The 26,975-nt window shown below is 26.8% G+C and overlaps 1 protein-coding gene across 3 annotated transcripts in view; it reads right to left on the bottom strand.

Annotated features, from left to right (window-relative positions):
• Window positions 1-382: 382 nt before the first annotated feature.
• The window catches only part of LOC111627399 (golgin subfamily A member 5-like), a 39,936-nt gene continuing 13,343 nt past the window's right edge, over window positions 383-26,975 (bottom strand). For 2 of the 3 annotated variants that reach the window (XM_023370961.1, XM_023370962.1), the window contains exons 5-14: window positions 26,486-26,609; window positions 26,255-26,351; window positions 24,464-24,570; window positions 21,243-21,566; window positions 15,169-15,267; window positions 12,833-12,982; window positions 7,039-7,114; window positions 4,123-4,228; window positions 738-801; window positions 383-662 (exon numbers count right to left, since the gene is read on the bottom strand). In XM_023370961.1, coding sequence (XP_023226729.1) covers window positions 576-662; window positions 738-801; window positions 4,123-4,228; window positions 7,039-7,114; window positions 12,833-12,982; window positions 15,169-15,267; window positions 21,243-21,566; window positions 24,464-24,570; window positions 26,255-26,351; window positions 26,486-26,609 — 1,234 coding nt within the window. In that variant the 3' untranslated portion in view covers window positions 383-575. The remainder of the gene's footprint in view (window positions 663-737; window positions 802-4,122; window positions 4,229-7,038; window positions 7,115-12,832; window positions 12,983-15,168; window positions 15,268-21,242; window positions 21,567-24,463; window positions 24,571-26,254; window positions 26,352-26,485; window positions 26,610-26,975) is intronic. The other variant, XM_023370960.1, reaches the window with a different exon arrangement.

Raw genomic sequence — 26,975 nt, 5'->3', positions numbered from 1 at the left:
TGGCCAAAAATAATAAAAATATATTTACCCAGAATTTCATACTCAAAAGTAGGACAAGAGGGAGTCCTGCATGTCTTCAACAGCAACTTTGGAGCTGCAGAATATATGGCAGTGTGCATTGTGTGACTTTATTTTTATTCCAGTAATTTCCTTTGGGAGTACAGTCGACTCCCCTATAACACTGTTGATTATTCCGTTTTATATGAATTCCGTGTTGTACGAGTCACTTAGATTTTACAAATACGTGTGCCGGGCTGTGAACGGCTCACGTATTTGTAAAATCTAAGTGACTCGTACAACATGGAATTCATATAAAACGGAATNGTTAATAATAAAATATGATATGATTTATTTTAAACAAGAAATTTTACAATTCTTGTAATTCAAAAATGTACAAATTCTTGACTGATATAAAATTATACTTGAATTATATTAAGAGAAATATTAAAATTATTATTGAATTTATTGTTTCATTTACACTGACAATAAACTTTTGCATATAATTTAGATTTCTTAAAGAATATTTAAGATGTTTTAAACTATAAATAACTACATAATTTTAAAGTCTGTAATAATTATCTTTGATTTGAGTTATGTTGAGATCTGTGGATTTCTGGAGTGTATGTTAATAAAACTATCATCACCCACAAATGCAGTAGGAACTAAAAGAGATTAAATATGTTATATGTAAATATTAAAAAATTTAAGAATTATTTAAAACAAATTTAAAAACTTACCATGTATAAAATCACAAAAATTCTTGCTATAGGATATCGTCTTAAAAAAATACCCAGACGAATACTATAAATACATACAAAGAATTTAGACAAATTAAAAATTTTTGCTTTTCAAAATATATAATTTTTTTTATAAATATTTAATTAATATTTCCTATTTCAAGATAACTAATGTACAATTTTATATTATATTAAAGTTCTTTTTTTTGAATGCAATACTATATTTTTCATTGATAATTTTAAGAATTACAGTCATATTTTACTCTTTCTTTTGTTGTAAAAATCAACACATTAAGAATCAAACAATAAAAAGAATAAATAGATAAATTCAGCATAATTTTTTCAATTATTTCTTTAAAATACATTTTTTTAACAGCAAAAATATGAAATTAAATATACTTGATATACTTCTATTAGAACACATTTTAATGCCATTGAAATTCATTATATACAAATAAAATATAAATATTGAATAGATTAAATATAAAAGAAGTCTATAACTACAGCTTTTAGCTGATTGATTTATTAAGATGCCAGTATCTATGCTATAGACTTTATGGTGAGTCTTTACTTTCAGTACAATTGGATTAACATGGGTGAGGGTTATAGAATGATACTCTGGTCTATAATACCTAAAAAAAATGAAAGATTGAATATAATGGTAAAACAAAATTTTATCACATTAGATAACATCAGAACTTTTAATAAAATTTCGTAGCTCAGCTGATAAGTTGATTTGTAATGTTATTAGATAAATGCTTACATTTTAATAAAATTTAAAAATTTTTCAAAAAAATTACTATACAAAACTTTATTACTGTACAGAATCTTAGATATTGTTAGTGGAAAGAAAATAAATATATTATGTGCAGAATACAAAGTGAAAATACTGTGTAAAACCCCAAAAAATATAAAGGGATAAGGGGACAAAAGAAACCAGTCAGACCACTTTTTCATGTATGACTAACAATGTGTAGACTTGTGCATTTGTCTTGTCCTATAGTGTGCCATAGTGCAGGGGTGGCCAACAAGTCAATTGCGAAGCCAATTTTGATCAATCGCTTGCAATGTCTTGACTTAATGTGTTATACCAAATGTAACGCACAAACACAACTGTAGTGATATCGAACCTCCACGTCCTCCCTCAGATGTGGTTTTGTCAGTCCACGTGCAATCCATTTGCGTACAGTTGTAAAAGGGGAATAAGAAATGTAGACAAAGGATCGTAAAACCAAAAAAAGAAAGGTGGGAAGAGAGACAGAGAGAGTAGGTCAGGACATGGTAGAGAGAGGAAGGGTGAAGTGGTGGTCCCTGAAAGTCACAATGTTGAGTTTCAATTTTTCTTCTGTTTAAAATGTAAGTATCTTTTCTTCATGTTTTAAATTAAATTGTGGCTTTTCTTACCTGTGTTCTTACCTATTCTTACTTAGTATGTATTTCACACCCCCCTCACCACTTAGACTATGCCTACAACAAGTTGATCACGACACATTTTTAAGGTAAAAAATAGAACTTATGTACAGAAAAGTTGGCCACCCCTGCCATAGTGTATATAGTTAAGTAAGTCTTAATGTTATAGAATAAAATATAAAACAAAGATCAGAGTGTCTCATCATTATTCTACCAACAGATATATTAATAAAGATTACATGAAGGCATTTGCAAAATTAAACTAAATAAAAACATTATTTAAATGTTTTACAAAATGTTTTAAAACTTATTTCATAAAATTAATATGTAATGTTTATAGTATTTATGTCATATTTGATATTTAATGTTTAAAAAGTAATATTTCAAAAGAGGAAAAACATTGCTAAATTTAAACCATTAAACACTATTTACAAAAAAAGAATATCAATCAAGTCTAATGATCAGCTTATGAAATCAAACAAAAATATTAAAATCAGATTTAAGAAAATGGAAAAGAAATTTAAATTTGAAATTATTTTTATTGAACAAATTTTTATTGAATATTTGATAGATAAAACTTTGTAATATTTTTTTTTATAACAATAATCATCCTCATAAAATTTAATTATTAAAATAACATTCATGAGTATGTATAATAGATACTGTATATAACTCATATTTATTTTAATATATTTTCAAAAATAAAAAACAACACATTCTTCAGAAATTATACATATTAAAAACAATTAGATAAAATTATAAAACTAAAAAACTATTTTTAAAAATCATTTATAAAATTTTATTAAAAAAATATTGTTTGAATTTTCATCTCAAAAATGATACCACAATTTATGAATTTTTGAGTAACATTTCCTCTCATAATAATCAGAATTTTTGTGTGTAAAACCCCAAAAAATATAAAGCAATAAGGGGACAAAAGAAACCAGTCAGACTCATGATAATAAGCATTTTTTTCTTATTTGCAATTTTTTTGAACAAGCTTTGACCATCAAGGACAAGCTTTTTTTTAAATGAAATTTCTCTACAGTATTCTTTGGATCAGAATGGTGAAGAACATTATAAATACTTTATCATTCATCATAAAGTATTTCCAGAATATAGCTGTCCCTTGATAATCCGACAGGTATGGGGCCAAAGGGGTGTTGGATTACCAAAAGTGTCCGGATTATCGAAAGTGATTACATATTTGGCATTGTTTTGCTAGCAGTAGCCTACAATATTCCCTACTCCAACTGTTCAAACAGAACTGATCACGGAAAGGATTGGGTCATCGTGTAAGGATTGGGTGGAGAGATTCACGTCGCGACATGCTTCTGTGCAAGCAGACATGTAACGGGGATGGGTACTTTGACGGGAGGTGTGTCGGACTACTGAGCATGTCGGATTACAAAAGGTCAGACTATCAAGAGACAGCTGTATAAATTAAAATACATAAAGCAAGAATCTGTACTCTATAAAAAAGAAAAATTTCCAAAAACACATTAATGTGTTAATCTTTGGAGTAATTACAATAATCTTGATAAATAGAAACTTTCCTACTTGTTATTTCAATTAAAAATAACATTTTTATTTATGTTAGCCTTTTATAACTTTATCTACTTGTATAAATAAAAACATAATTCTGATGGATTATATAAAATTCCATGTTCCTTTTATTTAATGTATGTATTAATCAAAATAAATAACTATAACATAAAATTTATTTATTGGAATTTATATTTTAAAAAATTCTTTAGTTTAATTGTATTAATATAATTCGTTAAAATTTTGTTACAATTGAAATATTTTATAAATTTTTAATTTAATTATACATTAAAACAATTATCTAAAGTTGTTATATTCCATACAGAAAGATTATTATAATTTTTTTTATTCTCTTTGCCTTGTGGGTATAATAAAATTTAATAATAATATATATATTATTTTAAAAATTGAAAATTTACAAATTTATTACCTGAAAGAATCTATAACACCATAAACAGTTTTCACTTTTCTAGCAATTGGTCCATCATATGGTGATTCAAGGAAATAATTATTTTTAGACTGATATTTTTCATGTGCTATTAATAACAACAAAAAAATTGATATATAATAAACTTATTTATTGTATTTCTTATATTTATTATATTCATTTATTTGTCAATGTAATATGTATATATATTTTGAAATATAAACAAAAAATATCTAAAAAAGTTTAGAAAATTTTAACCTTATTTAAGATGATGTTAATTACAACAAGCAGAAAGTATGGAGGGTTTAAAAAATTCATAATCTACATTTTTTACTTTTTTCAATTGCAAAATAATTAAACTTATTAAATTATTTAATACTTATGAATTGAGAGATACTATTTTTGAATGGTTTAGATATATAAAGACTATCCTACTATTAAAAAGGAATTAACTGAAATGTCTCCATTATTCAGATGATACTAAATGAATAATTTGGATTATCATCATCATTGATGAAAATGTACAAAGTAAGAATTTTATGTAACCAATTTTTAGCTGCTACAGAGTAGCAAGAATTTTTCTGTTTGGTTATGAACTGGTGATGGTTTATTTGGTGAGTGCTATATAACTAAATACCCACTTTTTTGAAATACCTTGCATATTTATGGCAGAGTAAACAGAACTTTGTAAGCTGCAATTGTAAGAGATAATGCATCAATAAACAGTGCAAATATCATTCAGAAATAAACAAATGCAGTCTTAAGTGCTGTTATAATAGTTCCTGCAAAAATAAATAGTATATACTGTAATTGATTTAAATGTGAATTATTTAAATTAATTTAGTACTTTTATTATAACCAGCTGAAAAACTTTTTAAAGGCATATTTTTAAAAATAATTTACGATAGCCACAAGTTTAGTGTCCTTTTGAGTGTAGAACACGGTTCAGTCAAATTGTTCCAATCAATTATTGATAATCATTTCTACACTTATTAATTTATTTATTTTCCAAGTTTAAATTTTTAAAAATTTAATAAAAACTGTATTTAAAAATATAGTGAATACACTGCAATAACTGCATTACCTATTTTATCTTTTCTGTTAAATGCACAATAATTCTTAAATTTTTCTTGTCCCAATTCTGAATTGAGTGTAAAAACGTTTTTGTTTTCTATGATTCTTTTGAAGATACTTATTTCTTTTTTTTATTATTCTTTTCAGTTTATCATCGTTAGATTTCAATTTTCTAGTAAGAAACCTCCTTAACAGTATTCTCTCTCTCTCACCCTCTTTTTCTTTGAAATCTTTATTTAACCAAACAAAATATTAGTTTTGAATCTATTATTAAAGATTGTTTAATTGATTTTAATTTCAGTACAATTTATAAATTTCCAATTAACACTGTGAAAAAATGATGCATATAAATTACTGTATATTCTAAAGGTTTTATAAAATTACAAGGAAATATATGCTGAAAAGGAATATTTTATCAGTATAAATTTCATGTTTCTTATCAGCTAAACAACTAATTATTAAAAATTCATTCCATCATCTTCAGTCACAAAAAGAACCTGAAACAACATTCACATCATCTGAATTACAGATCCACCTCAAGCAGTTTCTTTTTTTTAAATTGACATTTTCTATATAAATGTTAATAATTAATTAGCATAATAATCAATTCTGTTATATTATATACTAATATACTATATCACAAAATATATCAAATGAACTGTAATAAATCCATCATTGTTATAATTATTATTATTTCATTTACCATATAGTATAATAATATAAAAACATATATTATTACAGTCAAATTTATTTACTATTATTTAGTAAAATATAGTATGTTAATTTGATTGTAAAATTAACACATAATGATAACTGTTACATAAATAACGATATTATTTATTTATTATTAACATTGTATAATATTAATATTGTACAACCAAATTAAATTATTATTATTATTAAATGTATTATGTATTAACTTGAATAGTAAGGATCATAGTAGGGTCAGAATAGTAAAATATACTCCTGACAAAGAAAATTTTATTGTATTTATATTATAATTTAAACAAAAATAAATAACAATTACTTTATTTCAAAATATTGGAATAATAAATATGTTGATTTCATTTAATAATTTTGGAAGTAGAATCCACACATTTTTACCTAATACAATAAATATTAAAATTATTTTAAAAAGTTTTAGATTAAACACAAAAACAGTGAAAGTGTGAAATTTTATGAAATTTTAAAGATATAAAAATAGTTACTACTAGAATTTGAAAAATAATTAGTAGATTATGTTTCAAATTTAACTCTCTAAAAATTAAATGTTATGCATTTTTCTGTTTGAAATAAAATTTCAAACAGAAATTTACTGTATCCTATAATTATATTCTGGAATAAATTAAACATAATAAATTATTATCCCAGAAAATTTTCTGTTCTTTTAACTGCAGACTAAACCAGAAAATACTTTCTATTATATTTTAATTTATTTATTCCTTCTCCATGGTGAACTCATTTTATTCTTCCTATTATCATTCTTTTGCCAATTACATTTCAATCAATCTTTGTATATTATCTTCTTGTTAATTTTGCAAAACTTTCACAAGATTTATATTATGTAAAATGTATTTTATGCCAATCATTTCATTTTCAGTCACTGATGTTAAGTTTATTTTTGATTAATTGATAAGAGAGTGAAAACTCAAATAATAAAATTGGTTTAATCAGAAATAATCATTGTATATTACTTTTATATAATAAATTCATTGTGTTAAAAAAGCAAGCAAAAATAATATCAATTAATCTTCAATTCAATATGTTTGTAATTAAATATTTGTTTTTTAAGATATGTAAAATTTTATCATGCGGGAAAAAAAAACAAAAATATATCACACTTACATAATTCTGCTGCTCCTATACCAACAACAGTGTTTTGGCGACGTGATCCACTATCATGAAGTTCTCTCAATTGTTGCTGGATTTAAAAATTTTAATATATTGAATTCTTATTAAAACAAACTGTTCAATCTAATTCTTATCAAATATTAAATAAAATATCAAAGTTGTGACTTGTTATAAGAGACCAAAAAACAATTGATTTCAGTAAACTTAAATTACAGTCGACCCCCCTATAAGATATAGATACATTCCATTCTTTAGGAATCCGATTTCTTACGAGTCCTTCCAATCACAGCCTGACACGTGTCAAGTTTACGGACTACGGCTGATTGAAAGGTTTTCTTCCATATAATTAATCGATTCTAGACTAATCCGACTCAACATTTCCAAAATACGTATATTTTTTTTGGAAATAATCCGTATAAACTACGCTATAAATAAAAAATTGTAGGATTACTTACCGAGTGTCACCATTCGACATTGCCATTGCTCAACATTGTTTTCGTCGTGGAACAGCTCAGCAAACCGCGGCCGATTTCTAATAACTTATTTTTCTGCAAATAGTTCCTTGAACTTCGGAGACATCATTAATAGAAATAATTTTAATCGCCGTTGAATAAGAAATGTTTCTTTCACAAGAAATGTATAAAATTACAGTACTGTATTAGACTTACGGTACCTAATTTACATACTGTACAGACGATAGTTAGCGTAAAAATCTCCGTAGCGTGGCGCCACGCTAGACAGCGGAAATTATATATTTAATTATAACAAAGTTACAATAAGTTAATATATAATTATATATACAGTACCTAATTTATATATAATTAATATATAATTATATGTACAGTACCTAATAATACTGTCCAGACAATAGAAATCTCTCTGTAGCGTGACGCTCCGGACGGCGGGAAAGTAGTTCGGCTGCCCGATGACGTTTGAGGTAATTATAGGGGGTTTTTACTGTTTTTTTACGGATACCGGTCACAATTTTTTCGTAGTTTTATAGGAATCGTAATTATAGGGACCATAATTATAGGGGGGTCGACTGTGTAACAAAATTATTCATGTAACAGATAAAATTAAGTTAAAATTACATTAAGTCGTAAATTTAAACTATAAACAGAAATTCACTATTTAATGAAAATTTTTATTAATTATTAAATGGACAGGTCTAGATTAGCTTTTACATGGAATTTGATGTCATAACTGCTAATGTACTTGCATTAATATGCAAATGTTTATCTAATAACTGAATGTTTCCAACAGATGACATGTAAATCTCTAGTCTAAATTTACAAATTGTTAATTTAAATCTACCAAATAAAATGTTTAAAATTTCTGAGTTAATCTTTAATTGTTTTTCTTAAATAAACCAGTCACACATTTCCCCCACAGTATAACAAAATCTAATTAAAAGATTATAATTTAAAAAATTCATATTATTAATGAATATGCAAATAATACTTAAGTAATACACACTTTTTTAGACATTTTAACAGAACACTAGATGATTTTGATACATTTAATTAGTACCAAAATGATTGCTAAGGAAGTTTTTACATTTCAGGGCTTCAAATTTCAAGGTGGTTAATGTCCAATGTTGAGGATTCATTTACCAGTTTATCAGACTCATTAATAGATCAGAATCCTCTGATCACACTATTTCCTTATATTTTGTTGGCTATTTTAACAGCTAAGCAATTGGGTATAATTTTTGTAAATAATGGAATAATGTCTGACATTGGTAGAATCTTGAATAATTGGTATGATAAAGAATTTGGCTTAATAAAAAGAAAGTTAAAAAGGTCACTCAATTACATGCTGAAAAAGGATAATAGCCGTATAGAACTGTGTATAGAAAACAATTCTGTATAAATATCTTTCTTGTAAAAAATAAAAATGATTATTTTCAAAATTTGAATAAACAACTTATTAACTGTAGAACTTTTGGTCTATTAACTGTACTAAACTATAGAAATTGTAAAATATTTTAGTCTATTGTTAGAAAAAAATTTGGGGAAAAAATAATTCTTTTTTCCTAAAAAAAATTATTTTTTTTTTCTTCAGAAAGTTGATTGGTTCTTATATTATTCTAGAAAATTTGATTTGGATGTGAGCTCACATGGGTTGTCATTCAAGTTGTTAAAAATGTTAAATATACATTCTGTAATGAAATCTTTTACTTTGATTTTGTTTTTGAAGGATTAAGAAATGTAGTAGTACAGTACTTTTAATTTAAATCTGGTATAGATAACACACCTGGTATAGATCAGATTAGAGTAAAATATATTAAATGTACATCTGATCAATTTCTGTTAAAGATTTTAGATCTGTTTAATAAAATTAAAAGAACTACAAATTTTCCAAATAGCTGGAATGAAACACTGATATTACTCATTCAAAGAGAAGTTGTTTCTGACCAACTCAAAAAATTTTGCCCAATTCACTAGTTCCAATAATTAGTAAATTATTTACAGCTATTTTGAATTTTCATTTAATTGTCTATGTTACTGAAATGAAAACATTAATCAAAAACAAGCAGGTTTTAGAGAGGGATTTTCATGTTTAGGCCAAATATTTTAAATGGGTTAATTTACAAAGAGCTTAGGAAAAAAGAAGAAAATTACATGCAATGCTTGTCAACTTTAAAGCCATATTTGATAGCATAAAACATTCTAAGTTGTGATTTGTGTTTAGAAAACAGATATTGCACAGAAATTTTTTGAATCTGATAATGAATATTTATAGGAAAGCTACTGCAAGGGTAAAAACTTTTAATGGATACATAGGTGACTAACAATGCAAGATTTCTGACACTTGGCTGTAGAAAAAAACAATGCGAACACAAAAGTAAGTTACAGATTACAAGAAAATAAATAAAAAATATAAAATAATGAACATCATTTGCAATAAATACTGGAAAATTTTTTTGTAAATTAAAGCTAATTGTATATATTACAATTAATTTTATTAAGTTATTGTAAATGAAGTTCACTTTTTCACTTTGTTTCCATTACCCATTTTCTTATAATCTCTATTTCCTTTTCTAACACTCAATTCCTAGTTTCTTTATTATATCAATAACAACATTTCAAATACTTAATTCTTGTTTACTTCATTTTCCTTTCTTGTTTCTTACTTAAAAACAATAGCCAAAATATTATTCTAATAACAGTTTTTTGTGGTAAAAATAATATACAAAATACCTATATCTATAATTTCATTTGTAATCTTAACATGTGTAAATTTTAGTATGTAAAAATTTCTTTGTATCATAAATCAAAGAGGACAGCACACAAAATACTCATTTATTTTTTGTTAAAATGTTTTAAAAAATTATATGTTAATTAAATATAACTATAGTCCATGCAGTGAATGAGTAGACATGAGCTTGAAGGGTCTATGTAAGATAAAAGGGATGGAAGGATATATGTGGAAGTTGACAGATGGATTTTATCTCTTTTGGCTGTTTTCTTTTTTTACATTTTTGAAATAATTTGAAATAAATCATTTTTCGTTTTACTTTTTGTTTTACAAATTTTATTACTGTGATCTATGTATCAAGTTCCACACATCTCCCATCTCCTTCCATCCCTTTCACATGAATAGATCCTTCCAGCTCAGGCTTTGTGTCTACTCTTTTATTGCATGGACTACAGTATATTTGAAACTAGTATATTAGTAGCTAGTAATGTTATAATTATGTAAATCTAAACAAATATAGTAGTTTTAATTAAACATTGAAATATTCTGTGTTGAAAGTTTTTAGATAAAAAAAAAATACTTGTTTTAATTTTTAAAAAATCTAAAAAGCATATTCATGTAATTAATTGCCATTCATTTTATTCAAATTCTTCTGTCTAGATTGAACATGACCTTGAAATCCTTTAAAAGTTTAACATTATACAGTAGAGCGTCGATTATCCGAATCAATTGGGGACTGGGATTATTCGGTAAATCGATATTTCAGATAACCGATTATGTACGAAAAAATATATTAACCTATCCCATGTTGGAATTTTTCTCTGTTGCGTGTCGCTTCACATTGAATTTTTGTCGATGTTAAGCCTAACAAAGACTATTGTATCGTTAAAAATAATTTTTTTATTTTGTACAAACAAAATAAATATATTGAAAAATATAAAAACAATAAAAAATTATACTTCAGAAGTTAATTTAGTATCAAAAACGTAAAATATTTGAGTAGTCCAAGACATAGCCAAAGATTGCAGCGCCACAGCACTGGCGAAAATTTAAATTTGCCGACTGGAATTCTTTCGGATAATTGACGTTTCGCATAATTGACTTTCGAATAATCAACACTCTACTGTAATAGTAATACATCAAAAACATTTTTTCCAACATCATATACATTACTACATATAAAACTTTACATTAACAAATTAAATAAGATAGTTGACAATGAATATTAAACAGAAAAAATCAATAATACAGTCGACCCCCCTATAACACAGGTTCCTATAGTTCGGATTCCTATATGACGGCGAAAAAATTGCGATGGTATCCATACAAACATGGTAAAAAAACTCCTATAATTCAGTAAAACGTCATCCAGCAGCCGAACTACTTTCTGCCGTCCAGCGCCACGCTACGGAGAGTTTAGGCGGGTAAATTGAGTTTACTATCATCTGTACAGTATTATATATAAATTAGGTACTGTACATATAATTATATATTAATTATATATAAATTAGGTACTGTATATATAATTATATATTAACTTAATTTATTGTAACTTTATTATAATTATATATATACTTTCCGCCGTCCAGCGCCATGCTACGGAGAGTTTAGGGAGTAAGTTGAGTTTACTATCGTCTGTCTGTACAGTATGTAAATTAGTATGTAAATACCGTAAGTCTAATACAGCACTAATTTTATACATTTCTTGTGAAAGAAACATTTCTTATTCAATGGCCATAAAAATTATTTCTATTAATGATGTCTCCAAAGTTCAATGAAGTTTTTGCAGAAAAATAACTTATCAGAAATCGCGGCCACTGTTTGGTGCGCTGCTCCATGACAAAAACAAGCTTAAACAATGGCGACGTCGAACGGTGCACACTCGGTAAGTAATCCTACAATTTTTTGTTTATAGCATAGTTTATACGGATTATTCCCAAAAAATTATACGTGTTTTGGAAATGTTGAGTCAAATTAGTCTAGAATCGATTAATTTTATGGAAGAAAACCTTTCAAACAGCCGTAGTCCGTAAACTTCACACATGTCGGGCTGTGATTGGCAAAGTCTCCTAAAACATCAATTTCATAAAAAACGGAACATATCTACCATGTTATAGAGGGGGGTTGACTGTACTGTTATTTTTAAACAAACTAATTATCTTTAATAGAAAGATTAAATAACAAGTTAGTTAAATAATATGTTCTGGTTAATCTAGGTATTATTAACATGTAATTACTATTTATTCAATAAAACGTAAATAGTAAAGATATATTAGAAAACATATCTAACTTAATAACTTATAAAAATAGTTTAATAGTTAGAACAACATCAATTATGATATTTTGAATTTTTTCCATTTAGTATTTATTCAAATTATTGTATGAAATGAAATATATATTATTATACAATGATAGCAATAAGCATATTCTGTAATTATTTAAAAATGCAATTAATTCAATAAACTAAGTTTTTCACATTAGAACATTTAAAATGAACCTTTTCAATTATAACTTCTGACAGTAAAAGAAATATTTGTTCAAATTGAATTATTTTAATAAAAATATAAAAGTAAAATTAAGTTTTTACCTCTAATCGTTCCAATTGGAGCACTAATGAATTTTTTTCTGTACTCAATGCTTCAACTACTGTTTGTTTTTGAATCAAACTTTCCGTTAATGCATGAAGTCGTGTTTCTAATTCTGATTGACTGGAGACACTGAGAGATTTTGCTGTCAACTATAATAATAATGATAAAATTAACCATTTTTAATTACTACTTTGATTTTAAAAATTCAAAAATGGCATGATTAAAAAGTAAATCTGCAAATTTTGATCTTTTGAGCAAATGTATAAAAAATAAAAAAGGTTAATATTAAATATGAAAATATTTTAATCAAATATGACATCTCAATTTATAAAAGACATCTTAAACTTTTACTAATATTTCTTCAATTATTACAAATGAAAAAATTTTCAACAAAATAAGAGATAAGTATTAACATCTTTTCCAAATATTTAAAATAATGTACTACATCTACATATTTCAATGTTACAAAATACAATTTTACATCTAATATCAAATACAGAAATATTGAGTTTTGCAAATAAATGTTCTTTGAATAGATTTTAGGAAAAAATTCAACTTTAGAATTATTTCAATGTTATATCTTTAATCTTACAAGGAGAGCCTACGGCTTTGGGGTAACGAATTTTGATGATCTTTGGTGTAGAGGTAGTACACGATGTGAGTGTACTACCTGTAAAATACTAAAGTGCAATACTCAAATATAATCCAGAAAATCGAACTTAAAGTTTTGTTAGCACTTTATATATAAATTATACGCATTTCTATTCGAGCGTGTTGTGGCAGAGTGGTAACGAGTCTGATTCATAAGCTTTAGTTCTCGGGTTCGATTCTCGCGTATAATTTTTTTTTTAAATTCATAAATACTTATAATGTATTTATTTATTTACTCATTCATTTATTTCTTATTATTTATTTATTTTAATTTAATTTCTACTATTCCAAGTCTAATATTTTTATACTTTTGTTGACAATAACGGCGCATTCTTGACACCTATGTGTCAACTTTCCCATCTAATTGTTATCACTAACGGTGACCGATCTAATTCTCACTAGGAGCGTTTTTTCTATCGGAGTTCTTTTTCACTCACTCTTTAACAGTTCGTTTCTAAATTTCGACACGAATAGACGTATTTGTGTAGTAAAACTTATTTTGAAAAATTATTTTATAATCAAAAAATGTCGTCAAGAGAAGCAAGTTCTTCACGTTGTGACGAAAAAACTGTTGATGATAACTCTTTATACAGTGATGTAAAATACTAACTTGTAAAGTGCAAAACTCAAATATAACCAAGAAAAACGAATATAATTTATTGAAGCAATATTATATAATTACATATCATTGTCAGATGTACATGATCGTGAATGATACTTATGATAAAAACATTCAAAACAAAAATTCTGTCTACACCAAGAACAACAAATAAATGCTGCTTTTTTAAAAGGTATCATCAACAGTTTTTTCGTCACAACGTGAAGAACTTGCTTCTCTTGACGACATTTTTCGATTATAAAATAATTTTTCAAAATAAGTTTTACTACACAAATACGTCTATTCGTGTCGAAATTTAGAAACGAACTGTTAAAGAGTGAGTGAAAAAGAACTCCGATAGAAAAAACGCTCCTAGTGAGAATTAGATCGGTCACCGTTAGTGATAACAATTAGATGGGAAAGTTGACACATAGGTGTCAAGAATGCGCCGTTATTGTCAACAAAAGTATAAAAATATTAGACTTGGAATAGTAGAAATTAAATTAAAATAAATAAATAATAAGAAATAAATGAATGAGTAAATAAATAAATACATTATAAGTATTTATGAATTAAAAAAAAAATTATACGCGAGAATCGAACCCGAGAACTCAAGCTTATGAATCAGACTCGTTACCACTCTGCCACAGGACGCTCGAATAGAAATACGTATAATTTATATATAAAGTGCTAACAAAACTTTAAGTTCGATTTTCTCGATTATATTTGAGTATTGCACTTTAGTATTTTACAGGTAGTACACTCACATGGTGTACTACCTCTACAACAAAGATCATCAAAATCCGTTACCCCAAAGCCGTAGGCTCTCCTTGTTAAACATTCAATAAAAAAAATTATAAAAATGTCAAAATAAAGTAATAATATATTCAAATTGCTATAATTCATAAAAACACATTAATAAATTATATTCTTTACAAAATACAATTATTATTATTATAATACATAAGTGATTGTTAAAATCAGTATTTAATTTTAAAATATAATATTAATTTATATCAGAATGATAAATGTAAAAAAAAAAAACAATTAAATTGCTTATGATTCAGGCTTAGGATTCTTCTTTACCTGTTTTCGAAGCTTTTCTATTTCAGTTTCTCGATCTTGAATTCGAGATTGCAAATTAGTTTTTGTCCTGGTTAAATCTTCTTGGATATATTTTATTTCCTTTATAAAAAAAAAGCACATATAATACTTCTTCATAATAAAATGATTCAGTTATTTTAAGATTAATGATTTTAATCTGCTATTAATATACTAAATATTGAAACTGAAATAATAATTAAGTAATTGTACAGTTATTATTACAACTCTTAAAACATACTTTAATAACATTTAAATTTTACATTTCTATTAACAAATAAAAATAAAAAGTAATAATAATATAGAATAGAACCAATAAATAAAAATAAATATAATAATAATAAATAAGCAATAAAAAAAATAATAAAAAGTACAGAAACTAAAAATATTCAAAATAACTCTTAAAACAGTATTAATTTTAAGTTAGAATTTTCATTAGGTTTCAGTTTCAGATTAAAATTTCTTGTTTCTTCCTCAAAATCTTAACTTTATATACACTGTTTATAATTATATCAATTATGTAGCAAAGCTAAAAATAAAAGATAAAAAGCACATTTATTTATTTTAAATTCCATACTATAATTGGGATTATTTTTAAAAATGCAATGTTCTATTTGAAGTATCAAAGTATTTCTATAATATATACTTTTTAAGTCTTTTAAATAATACTTTTTCAAACATCAGTAAAAATATTATTTACAGGGTTCCTACTCAAATTCTCAAATTTTTGTTTTAAATTCCATGACTTTCCCTGACTTCCTTCCCCTTATCAACTTTGTACAAATTGTCTGACCCTCATATCCCTTACAATACAGCACATTAACAAAATAAAACAGCATTTGACTTACTATGAACATATGCCATTGCTTCTCTAACTTTTTAATTAGTTATTTTTTCTAATTAACAGTTATATTTTTTTTTTATAATTGCCAATTATTAAAACTAAAAATAAAATGTTTTATTAAATTAAAGTAGTTTATTCTGTTATTAATCCACAACCATAAATCTGCATGGCTTTGAAAAAAGAAAAAAGCAATTGTTTGTTTATTATTCATTAACAAATACTGTATAATCCATCTACAAAAGTATATATTTATTAAATTTATCTCTTAATAAATTTCTTAAACTTTATAAAATATTAATAAACTGGAAAAAAAATCACAAATTGTTTTGTTATACAATCAAAATTATTAAAATAAAAAATAATACCTTTAAATTAAATTTAAATTAAAATTATTTATCATTTATTATACTTTGTAAATTTTTGGGAAAATTTATATGCATGCCTGGGAGAAATTTTGAGTCCTGAAAATATTCTGCACTCCTTTTCATAAGTCCTTTTCAAATTCACCACATTACTTCTTGCTGCCTGCAGATGGCTACAGTTAATCAAGCATATTGTCGGCAAAAAAATCAACAAGGCAGCCAAGAAGCCAAATTCCCTGACTTTTTGACAAATTTTTTGACTTTCCATGACTTTTTCCAAACACTAATTGACTTTCCAGGCACATAGGAAATCTATATTTATTAATATATTCTGTTGCTACTTTAATTAATATATTTAAGAATTTTATTAATTTACTTTTGCAATTAATTTTTAATAAAAAGTAAACATTAATTTACTTGTATCATTTACATAGTTATTTAAAAACAATGATATAACTTAACTAATTAAAATTAAAAAATTTTTCAAACTACAAAACCTGAAAATTATTATATGTGTTATCTGATATATATGCTGTTGAAACTTAATTTTGAAAATTTTGCCAAAACCAATACATTGTTTGTTGATAAAACAGACAATAGATATGTTAATTGTTTAATCTAAATATTTGGCTTAGAAGTTTTTGATTAAAAATAAAACAAACAAAATGTTTATTTGTTTTATTTTTAATCAATAACTGTAGAAAACAGAATTCTTTCCATTGTGAATAATTAATATATATACAGAATTTTCATATATGCTATCATAATAGGCTGTTAGTCTTTAAACTTCATGTTGCTCTAAAGTATAACCCACCTTGTGGTTCCCTGAACTACCCCCAATCCAGAGATAATGTTATACCACTTCTTAGTGATTTGTATTCCTTCACACATGTTTAACAGATTCCTTTACATAAACTTTTTGATTGCTATGTGTTCTTTAAATTTTCTTTTGTACAGTCGACCCCCCTATAATTACGATTCCTATAAAACTACGAAAAAATATACGTATTTTGGAAATGTTGAGTCGGATTAGTGTAGAATCGATTAATTTTATGGAAGAAAACCTTTCAATCAGCCGTAGTCCGAAACTTGACACGTGTCGGGCTGTGATTGGAACGACTTGTAAGAAATCGGATTCCTAATAAATTGGAACGTATCTCTATCTTATAGGGGGGTCGACTGTATATGTCATTTTCATGATGTAAAATTTTAATCTGATTTTTATCTATTGTGCAACCTGTCTGTTCTGTGTGAAGATACCATGGTTATTGATTATGTTTTTAGGTGTATAGTGGCATCATCATCTTTTGATCTTTTACCTAGGGTTCTGCTTGTCTCTCCTATATAATAATATGAAAGTTGGCATTGTAATTATAAACTGTAAACGATATCTGCATTATCCGTTTTTTCCTTTTTAATTTTTGTACCAATCTTATTGTGAAAATATTTCAAATTATGTTCTTGTATGTTCATATTTAAGGAGATGGTTGATTTAATACAAAGTAAGAGATTACTATTATGTCCATTATTATTATTATTATTTATTTTTTAATTAATTTTGTACTTATACCTATCTCTTAATAATTTTAGTTATTATGAGGGACTGTAAAGTGTAAGTCAGCCAAAAATGCATTTAAATATATCACTCGTAAAACCAACACCAGCACATAACAAGAAAAAAGAAACATTTACAAACATTTTCGTCTATGTGAAATAGACATCCTCAGGTATATAAAATATCAAACAAACAGCTAACCAAAAATAGAATGTTTTTTAAAAGTTTGAACTGATTATGTGATTCAAATACATTATGTTAAAATTTATATGTTCAGAATACAATATATGAACTCTACCTCCCATGCTGAAGGCACCTATGAGACAGATATCCCATTTAACCACCTCCGTCATACAGCAGTGAGGTGTGGGTTTGACACATCCTTTACAGTTGCTGCTGATTATATAATCTTCACAGATGAATCAAAGAATGCAGAGGGCACGGGCTCGGCCTTCATCGTTTTTGCCAATGAGGAGGAAATATATCAGAACTCTGGCATTCTTCATCCTGACTGCTCTATATTCCAGGCAGAACTCTGTGCCATTTACATGGCTGTTCAATGGTGTGAAGCCAATCTTACTGGAAGTAGAGTTACCATTTGCTCTGATAGTGCTTCAGCAATCCCAACAACCTTCACCCTTGGTTAGGAAGGTTCTAAACTATATACCTTGTGCTCAGAACTTCTATTCCCATGAATGGGTGAGAGATCATCAGGGTATCCTAGGTAATGAACATGCAGATCTACTTGCCAGGGAAGCTGCAACAATCAGTACCTCTGGCCCTTTCAAGTATTCAGTGCTACCTGCCTCTTTTCTTAAGCTCCAATATTGGAACTACAGCTTGGATCTCTGGCAGCAGAGATGGGATAGCTACAATGGCCTTGCCAGGAACTTTTTCCATCTATTCATGACCACCTTTTTCACCACTGGGTTAGTCCGGACTTTGAAACCACCCAATTCTTCACTGGGTATGGGAGATTTGGGGCCTACTTGCAGAGGTTTGGCAAATCTGCAACGGACATCTGTACCATCTGTAATTGCCGTGATGGAGTTGAGCACTACACATACATGTGTCAAATGATCGAGGATGCTAGGTATAAGCTTGCCCTTGCTCTTAGCCAGAGGGGTAATAATTGGCCTTGTAAACTTCATGTTCTTATTAAAGATAGTGACACATATAAAGCATTCAAAAAATTGATTCATAAGTATCACGTATGCTCTGTCATTCATTAAGTTGGTCATGTCTGTCATCAGGCACTATCTTCATTTGCTCTGTGCACATTATTGTACATATCATTACTCATTCTGCTGCAGCATATATCTGTGTAATTTTTATTATTCCTATGTGTTCCTGTGGATAGCCCAATATCAGGAATGCTGTGTGAATTAGTGGTAAAAAAAACAAGAGAATGCCATATTACCTAAATTTCATGAGGACATAGCATTGTATATCAGATACATTGATGACATTCTCATAGTATGGAACAAGATACCTAACCTGGACTCAGTAATTAGGTATTTCAATGATAACCCCTTTGGCCTGTCGTTAAAAGTTGAATAAGAGAGTCATACGACGGTACATTTTTTGGATATCAACATCAATATGAATTGATGTTGTCAACCTGCCATCTGTCAACCTGTGTTTTCCATAAGGAGTTATATACACTTGTATTTGTACCTAACCATTCACATGACCCTTATTGTTACAAAGTCTCCGCTTTTCGACCTCTAGTAAAAAGGGCACACACACATTGTTCGGAGCAAAATGAAAAAAAAATTATCTTGGATCAAGGTCATGGTAACACAACACAACATGGATACTCGTCCTCTTTAGTCAAACATCTTATAAAACAATATACAAATAAGGGGAACAGAACTATTCTACAAGAAGAACGAATAAGAGTTATCACATACAACAAAACACTTTCTAATATATATATATATAGACAGGACCACTAAAGCACACATAGCATATTGACACTCTCCCACAATCCTCTCTCTTATAAGAAATGATAAAAACCATATATATGATGCATACTCTCCAGGGGTTTATGCCATACCTCTTTACGATGACTGAGTTAACCACTCATTAATATACATTGGAGTGACTGCAAGAGATCTCGCCATGAGGATGAAGGAACATGAATATTCCATAAGAAAAAAGCTGACAATCACGGCATTAGTGACATACGTCGGTAGTGAGGAAGTCCGAGTTAAACTACAGAATGCAAAATTGGTACACAGAGTGTCAGATAAAGCACAACTCAAATACTTTAAGACACTTGAGATCTATCATGCAATTAAACAGGGAGTTGCTATTAATTTCAAGGAAATGGACATGCTATCCACAGCATGGTGTGCCATTTTTGAAGTATATTCCGCTGACATAAACTCACAGTAACAAAAATTTAATCATTTTGAATCTAATAATTCGATTCAAAATGATAACTGAGGATGATTGCTTAAAGCGTTCGAAAGCGTTTTTAACATATTAAAAACGATTTGCTGGATTATTTAAAGGTTTTGATTTTATTTATAGTGTAGTTCCAGTAAGAAAGTATTTTATTTAGATCATAGTATAAATAATGTGAAATTAATTAATTATTTATTTGTTTATTATTTAAATAATATACATATTTTGAAATTGTATCCTGAACATATAAATTTTAATGTAATGTATTCAAATCACATAATCTGTTCAAACTTTCAAAAACATTCTATTTCTGGTTAGCTGTTTAATCGATATCGTATATACCTGAGGATGTCTATTTCACATAGACGAAAACGTTTGTAAATTTTTCTTTTTCTTGTTATATGCTAGTGTTGGTTTTATGAGTGATATATTTATACAAAACCCAGTTATTGAGATACATTAAAAATGCATTTATTAATGTATGTAATCAACCAAACTAAATATAATTAAATCCTACATTTTGGATCATTGAATTACTGGAAGGATCCTTACACACCTGTAGACACAGGATTATGGCATTTTCAAGAATAATCTAATTGATATTTCAATTAAGTAATCCCAACAACTAAGGACATATTCATCATTGGAATTTTTACATTACTTCTGCTCATTAAAAAGTTACAACATAAGTGACTTTGAAAATCATTTTGAAAGTCAATAAAAAGTTCCCATCTGATTCTCCATGCATAATTTCCTATGCAATTATATTATCAAAATTAATATATCTTCAATACTTTTGAAATGAGAAGGGTGCAAGGGACTTTTGATACCCATTTTTATATATATTTATAAGAGTAAATCAAAAGAGAGGAACACACGTACATACCTCTTTTTGTTGTAAACATTCTTGTTCTAGAGATAATCTCTGCTGCTGTTCTTGCACAAACTGTTCTTCCATGTTTTTTAATTGGTCTTGATACTCATTTATATCATTTTGAGCTATTCTTTCAGTTTCTTGTAATTCTGACTGAAAATTTTCTGCATTCTTATTAGCTCGTTGCAATTCCTCCCTAAGAGTTTCACATTCCTGTCTCAATTCTTCTAATTCAACATTTAATGCTGGAGAATCAATTATAGTTTCAGAACCATCACCAGGTTCTCGATACATCAGCTGAGAATCTTTTAAACTAGAAATCACTTTTTCTTTTGACTAAAAGAAATATAAATTTTTATATTATATAATCACATTTTAACAACAAAGTAAAAAGTATTATTGTTATCTTAAATATAAATAAGGAGCATTCAAAAATATAATCTTTAATAGTAACATTCATTATATTATTATGTACTATTATAATAATTAAATATACTAATATTGTAGTCTGTAATATATAAATAAGCTTTGTTCAAGTTATTATGAAACAATCATAATAGAGAGGTTGCAGCTGAAGTTCAAATGTTACTTGTACATGGCAAGCAGAAGTACACTGTTTATGTGTTAACTCCAAGAAAGAATCGTTCACAACATCACATGACTCAGTGAATGTTGCGCATTGACTCACAGGAAATTTGTTGAATAAATGGCGGATACATTTAACATTGAGAGTTACCAGTGATGGTAATAAATAAATTAAACTATTTTAAAGTATTTATAGGATGTTTAATAACACTAAATAATTATTTTTAATTAGCGTGATGTCTCCTACCATTTGATTGGATGATGGGACTACCTCATACTTCTGTCAAGGGAAGTAGTGGCTTATGTAAATCCAAAAGCAGCTTGAAAAATTAATTTTTAGAAAATTTACAAATGTATTACACTGTTGATGGTAGAAGATGCCTACTTTAAGATGAACTATTATGAAGGCAAATATATGTAAATTCTACATCACTTGCTAAAAAATTGAATAATTAAATAATTTTTGGATTAAAATCGTCTGTTTCTTTACATTATTATTCATAACTGCTTAAATAATAATTATTTTAATAAAATAGGTCATAATTTTAATCACAAACACAAAAAAATGAAGAAGTTTAAGCCGATCGTCTATTCGCCATGCTAGACGTAGCGAACACCATTATCGACCATCCAGAATTGCCAGATGCCGGCACTCAATGGTCCGCTGTTCATGTTTTGGGCTGAATACAATGGCTGCAACCTCTGTAATATTTGTAAGACAAACTTTCAATATTGTTTCTATTGATATATTATCTATAAAACCACAGAGACTGTGAAATAATATTACATTGTTGACAAAATAGACAAAAATGTTATGCTACTAGTTACTCTTTAGGATGCTTATATTACTGTTTTACTAATTTAAATATTTGTAAACTTATTATTTCCTATTACAATAAAAACAAAATTCTATTAAAACAAAAGAACTGCAACATAAACACATTTAATAAATCTAATATGTTATATTATGAATTTTTTGTTTATTTGAATTCAAAAATTTTAATTATTTACTTTCATTTCATATCAATTTAATTAATAAGAAATTTAAATTTTATCTTGTTTATATATTAGGCTATTTAGTTATATGGCAAATCAAATAAATTCGTCAAATAATATGTTTAATCTTACTAAAGTCTTTTTCACTGACAAATAGCCAAGAGCCTTTCACTCCACCCATTTGTTTAAATAATTCATTAAAAAAGTGTTTTCTTACAAAATTTAAATTTCTTTATGTATTAATTTTAGAATTAGTGAAATTGTAAACATTTTGTAACCATTATTAAAACTATACTGCATATTGTTTATTAAAACTTGAGTTGGCATATAATATTTCTATTTTAAAAAACTAAGTACAGTAGAAACTCAATTTAATATTCTCTGATTTAACATATTTATTCACTGGTCCCTTCAAATCTTCATAAACCACAATGTTAGTGTTACCATGTTTAGCATCTTTCAATTTTTCACCTCAAATAACATTTTTTTTAAAAAGAAATGTATTGTATTTCATGTTCAGATGGATTAAAATTCAACAAATTACCATTTTGTGACAGTGAGAGGACATGTCATTCCGTAGTTTTGTCATCTTAGCTTAGCTGCCCTTGCTGGTCTCAGAGATTAGCATAACAGGTAAAGTGATATAATGTTAGTTTTCAAAGTTCACTATAGATTTTGCAGTTCAGATACAGTATTCCTGTACAACTATTAATACAAACCCAGACATTATGGCAACAAGTGCAAAATGCACAAATGATGCTGATGATATTGATAAAAATGTGTTTCGTTATGTTTCAAACTTAGAAACTGCAGTGAAGAAGACAGCATATCCTCAGGAAATAAACAAGTATCCTTGATTACATTCAAAAGACAGCTTAACAGTTTATTAAATATGTATAAAACATGTATAGAGGCACCAATTATTGTACATTACTGTATATTGTATGAAATAAAGGCTTTCAAGAGTATTGGTAATATATGTGTTTTTTCTTCTTTATTCATTTGAAATGTAGATACACATGTATTTGTACAATCTGCATGCCTTTAATAATATTCAGATTTTACATAACCTGTGATTTAATATATTTTTCACCAATTCATTGAAAAATGTTAAGATGAGTTTCTACTGTATGTGAATTTTAAAATATCAATAATACACAACCTTAATATAAATATTATGTTGTTTTAATTTTCTATGAAATATACTACTTAAACCATTAATCTTAGTAGTATTAACCTTCTAACTCATTTTTAATTATATAATATTTAGTAAATGTAGCAGAAAGATAATATTGTCTATATTTTAAATAAATAGTACAAAACTTCAAAAACTATTATTTATAATTAAATGTAATAATTTAATAATTCATTAAAAAATCATGTTAAATTTCTGAATATGTAATCATTAGTTTTTCTTTATACTGTACATAATGATCACAGAAACAAACATATTGTAATCAATATTATAAAACTAAAAAGTAACTAATATACAGTGCATCAGTAACATTCAATGTTTTAAAAAATCTGATTTAAATAATATTTTACTTTTGTATTTTACAGATCATATTTATCATGAAAATGATGTTAAATTAAATATCAAAAAATTTTAATAAATCTATCTATGTATTGTACATAAATTAGCAACTAAATACCTGTAAAATGCGTTGAGCTTTCTGTTTATAATCAGAAAATTCTCTTTTTAATGTTTCCAGATTCAAAGAAGCAAATTTGTATTGACTTGATAATTCTTTATTATGAGCTACAGATTAATAAAAATTTTATACAAATAAATAATTTTAATAATAATATAAATGAGCTGTTTAAATAATAAATATGATGCTTGTCAATGTACTTTTCAGATATAAAAAAGAAATTAGATTAAGTTACTAATTCTTTGAACTTATTCTGAACTCAAAACCAAAAACTCAAAATTTTGCTGAAAACTTAACTATCAAATAATTCTCCAGCAATAATTAATATAGTCAAGCCTCAGGTTTTGAATGCCTCATTTTTCAAACATTCAGTTCACAAACAGAATTTCAAACTTATAATTACCCCAGTTGCCATACAATAATTTGGTTGTCAAAGAAGCCACTTGACAAGAGCCAGCCACAGATTAGACACACAGACTGTCAACTTCCTATACAGTAGAGCGCGTTTATCCAAAAGTCGGTTATCCGAAAGAATTCCAGTTGGCAAATTTAAATTTTTGCTAGTGCTGTGGCGCTGCAATCTTTGGCTATATCTTGGGCTACTCCAATATTTTTTTTTGTTGATGTGTGTGTTTTAGCTGGCAGCTCTGGCACTTTTGTGTGGTGTTTTTCTGAGGACTGTGTTGTGCTGAATCGAACGTTTTTGATACTAGATTAACTTCTAAAGTATAATTTTTTTGTTTTTATATTTTTCAATATATTTATTTTGTTTGTGAAAAATAAAGAAATAATTTTTAACAATACAATAGCCATGATTATTATTTTAAAAAGTTTACGTTAGGCTTAACATCGACGAAAAGTCAACGCGAAGTGACACGCAACGGAGAAAAATTTCAACATGGGATAAATTACTATATTTTTTCATACATAATCGGTTATCCAAAAAATAAGTTATTCGAACAACCCCAGTCCCCAATTGATTCGGATAAATGACGCTCTACTCTATATTTAAGAATGAATTGTTTGAAAACCAAGATTTGACTGCATTTTCTTTTTTAATAAAACTTATTTCTTATTTAAAATAACTGGATCTATAGTTATAAAAATTACACAACACTTTTACCCTATTAATTTATTTTTATCAACTCTAACATTTCAACTTTATTTAAAAGTCATCTGAAAGTATTTAAAGATCTGCATTAAAGGTTCTGTTAGAGTGAAGACATTTAAATAAGGTTGAAAACATTAGTGTTGATAAAAATAAATAAATAAAAATAAACAGAGGTATTGGGTAACTTCTTATTTCTTAATTTTATAAATTAAAAATCAAACATTCAAAACTTAGATATAATAATGAAATAAGAAATTGTAATAATTATAATGATTAAATGATTATAATTAATATTTCCCATATTTAAAAAAAGATGGGAAATATTAATTTATCATCTCTTTTTTTAATACACAAATAAAACAAACTATAATGATGATTTTATAAACAAGAAAATCATCATAATAACTTATTAAGTGTGATTTACAGATTTTATTTTTTAATATTTTTGCAATTAATCATATTAAATTAAATCCAAAAAGCATAACAAGTAAAAATGTATTTAAAAATTTATTTTATTCTACTAAATTATAAAATAAACTTAAATAAACAGTTATTGTTCAATTAATTTATCAAATAAATAAATAAAAACAAAAAATCATATTTAAAAAAAAAATATATATATTTTTTCTGTCTTATTCCTCCACATATTATTCATAGATGTACATTTAATTTGATACAACCTTTTTCTTCTGCCATCATTTTTTGTGTTGCAGTCAAACTTTCTGCAAGTTTTTGTTTTTCATCCTCCAACTGACTTATTCTATGCATATTTTCAGCCTAACATATAAAAATATATTTTGATACATTAAACCTAATTGAATTCAAAAATTTCTCTATATATTTAATTATCAATTAACATTATGTAAATTAAAATGTACAGTACAATAAACTAAATTGTAATAAAATAATACCTGAGCTAATTTATAAGCATCCTTTTCACGTTGAAGAGCCATTTCAGTTTCTTGCAATTTCTCTTTTACAGATTCCAACATCTGATTATGCAATCCACTTGAATTATTATGATCTTGTAATAATCTAAATATGAAAAATGTATCATTAAATTGGATTATTTAAATTTATAAAATTTTGAATTTACATTTGTTTATATAAAGTTAATATATATGTGAGACTACGAACGATGTTTTTATTTTTTCACTAACTGCGTAGTTAGTGAGGGTGACTTTCGTCATCCGAAGGTCATCGACGAGGGACCACGATGTCACGTGACCCCCATACGTCCGAGCGACCGGGCGATAAAAATGACCAAATAAGGAGATAAGTTTTTCTACGGCGCAGGAGACTGTCATAAATCAGGGAGAACTGTCAAAAAGACGTCAACAAATTCCAGATTTTTCCCACGCTGATCGGGTATATAAAGGGGTCGGATTTTCTACTCAGGGC

This window comes from Centruroides sculpturatus, unplaced genomic scaffold (assembly GCF_000671375.1).
Source record: "Centruroides sculpturatus isolate CEXI.00-Female unplaced genomic scaffold, Cexi_2.0 scaffold434, whole genome shotgun sequence".
NCBI classification, from domain to species: domain Eukaryota; kingdom Metazoa; phylum Arthropoda; class Arachnida; order Scorpiones; family Buthidae; genus Centruroides; species Centruroides sculpturatus.
Note: the sequence above shows the minus strand (reverse complement) of the source record. Positions and strands in the feature narration are given on the sequence as shown.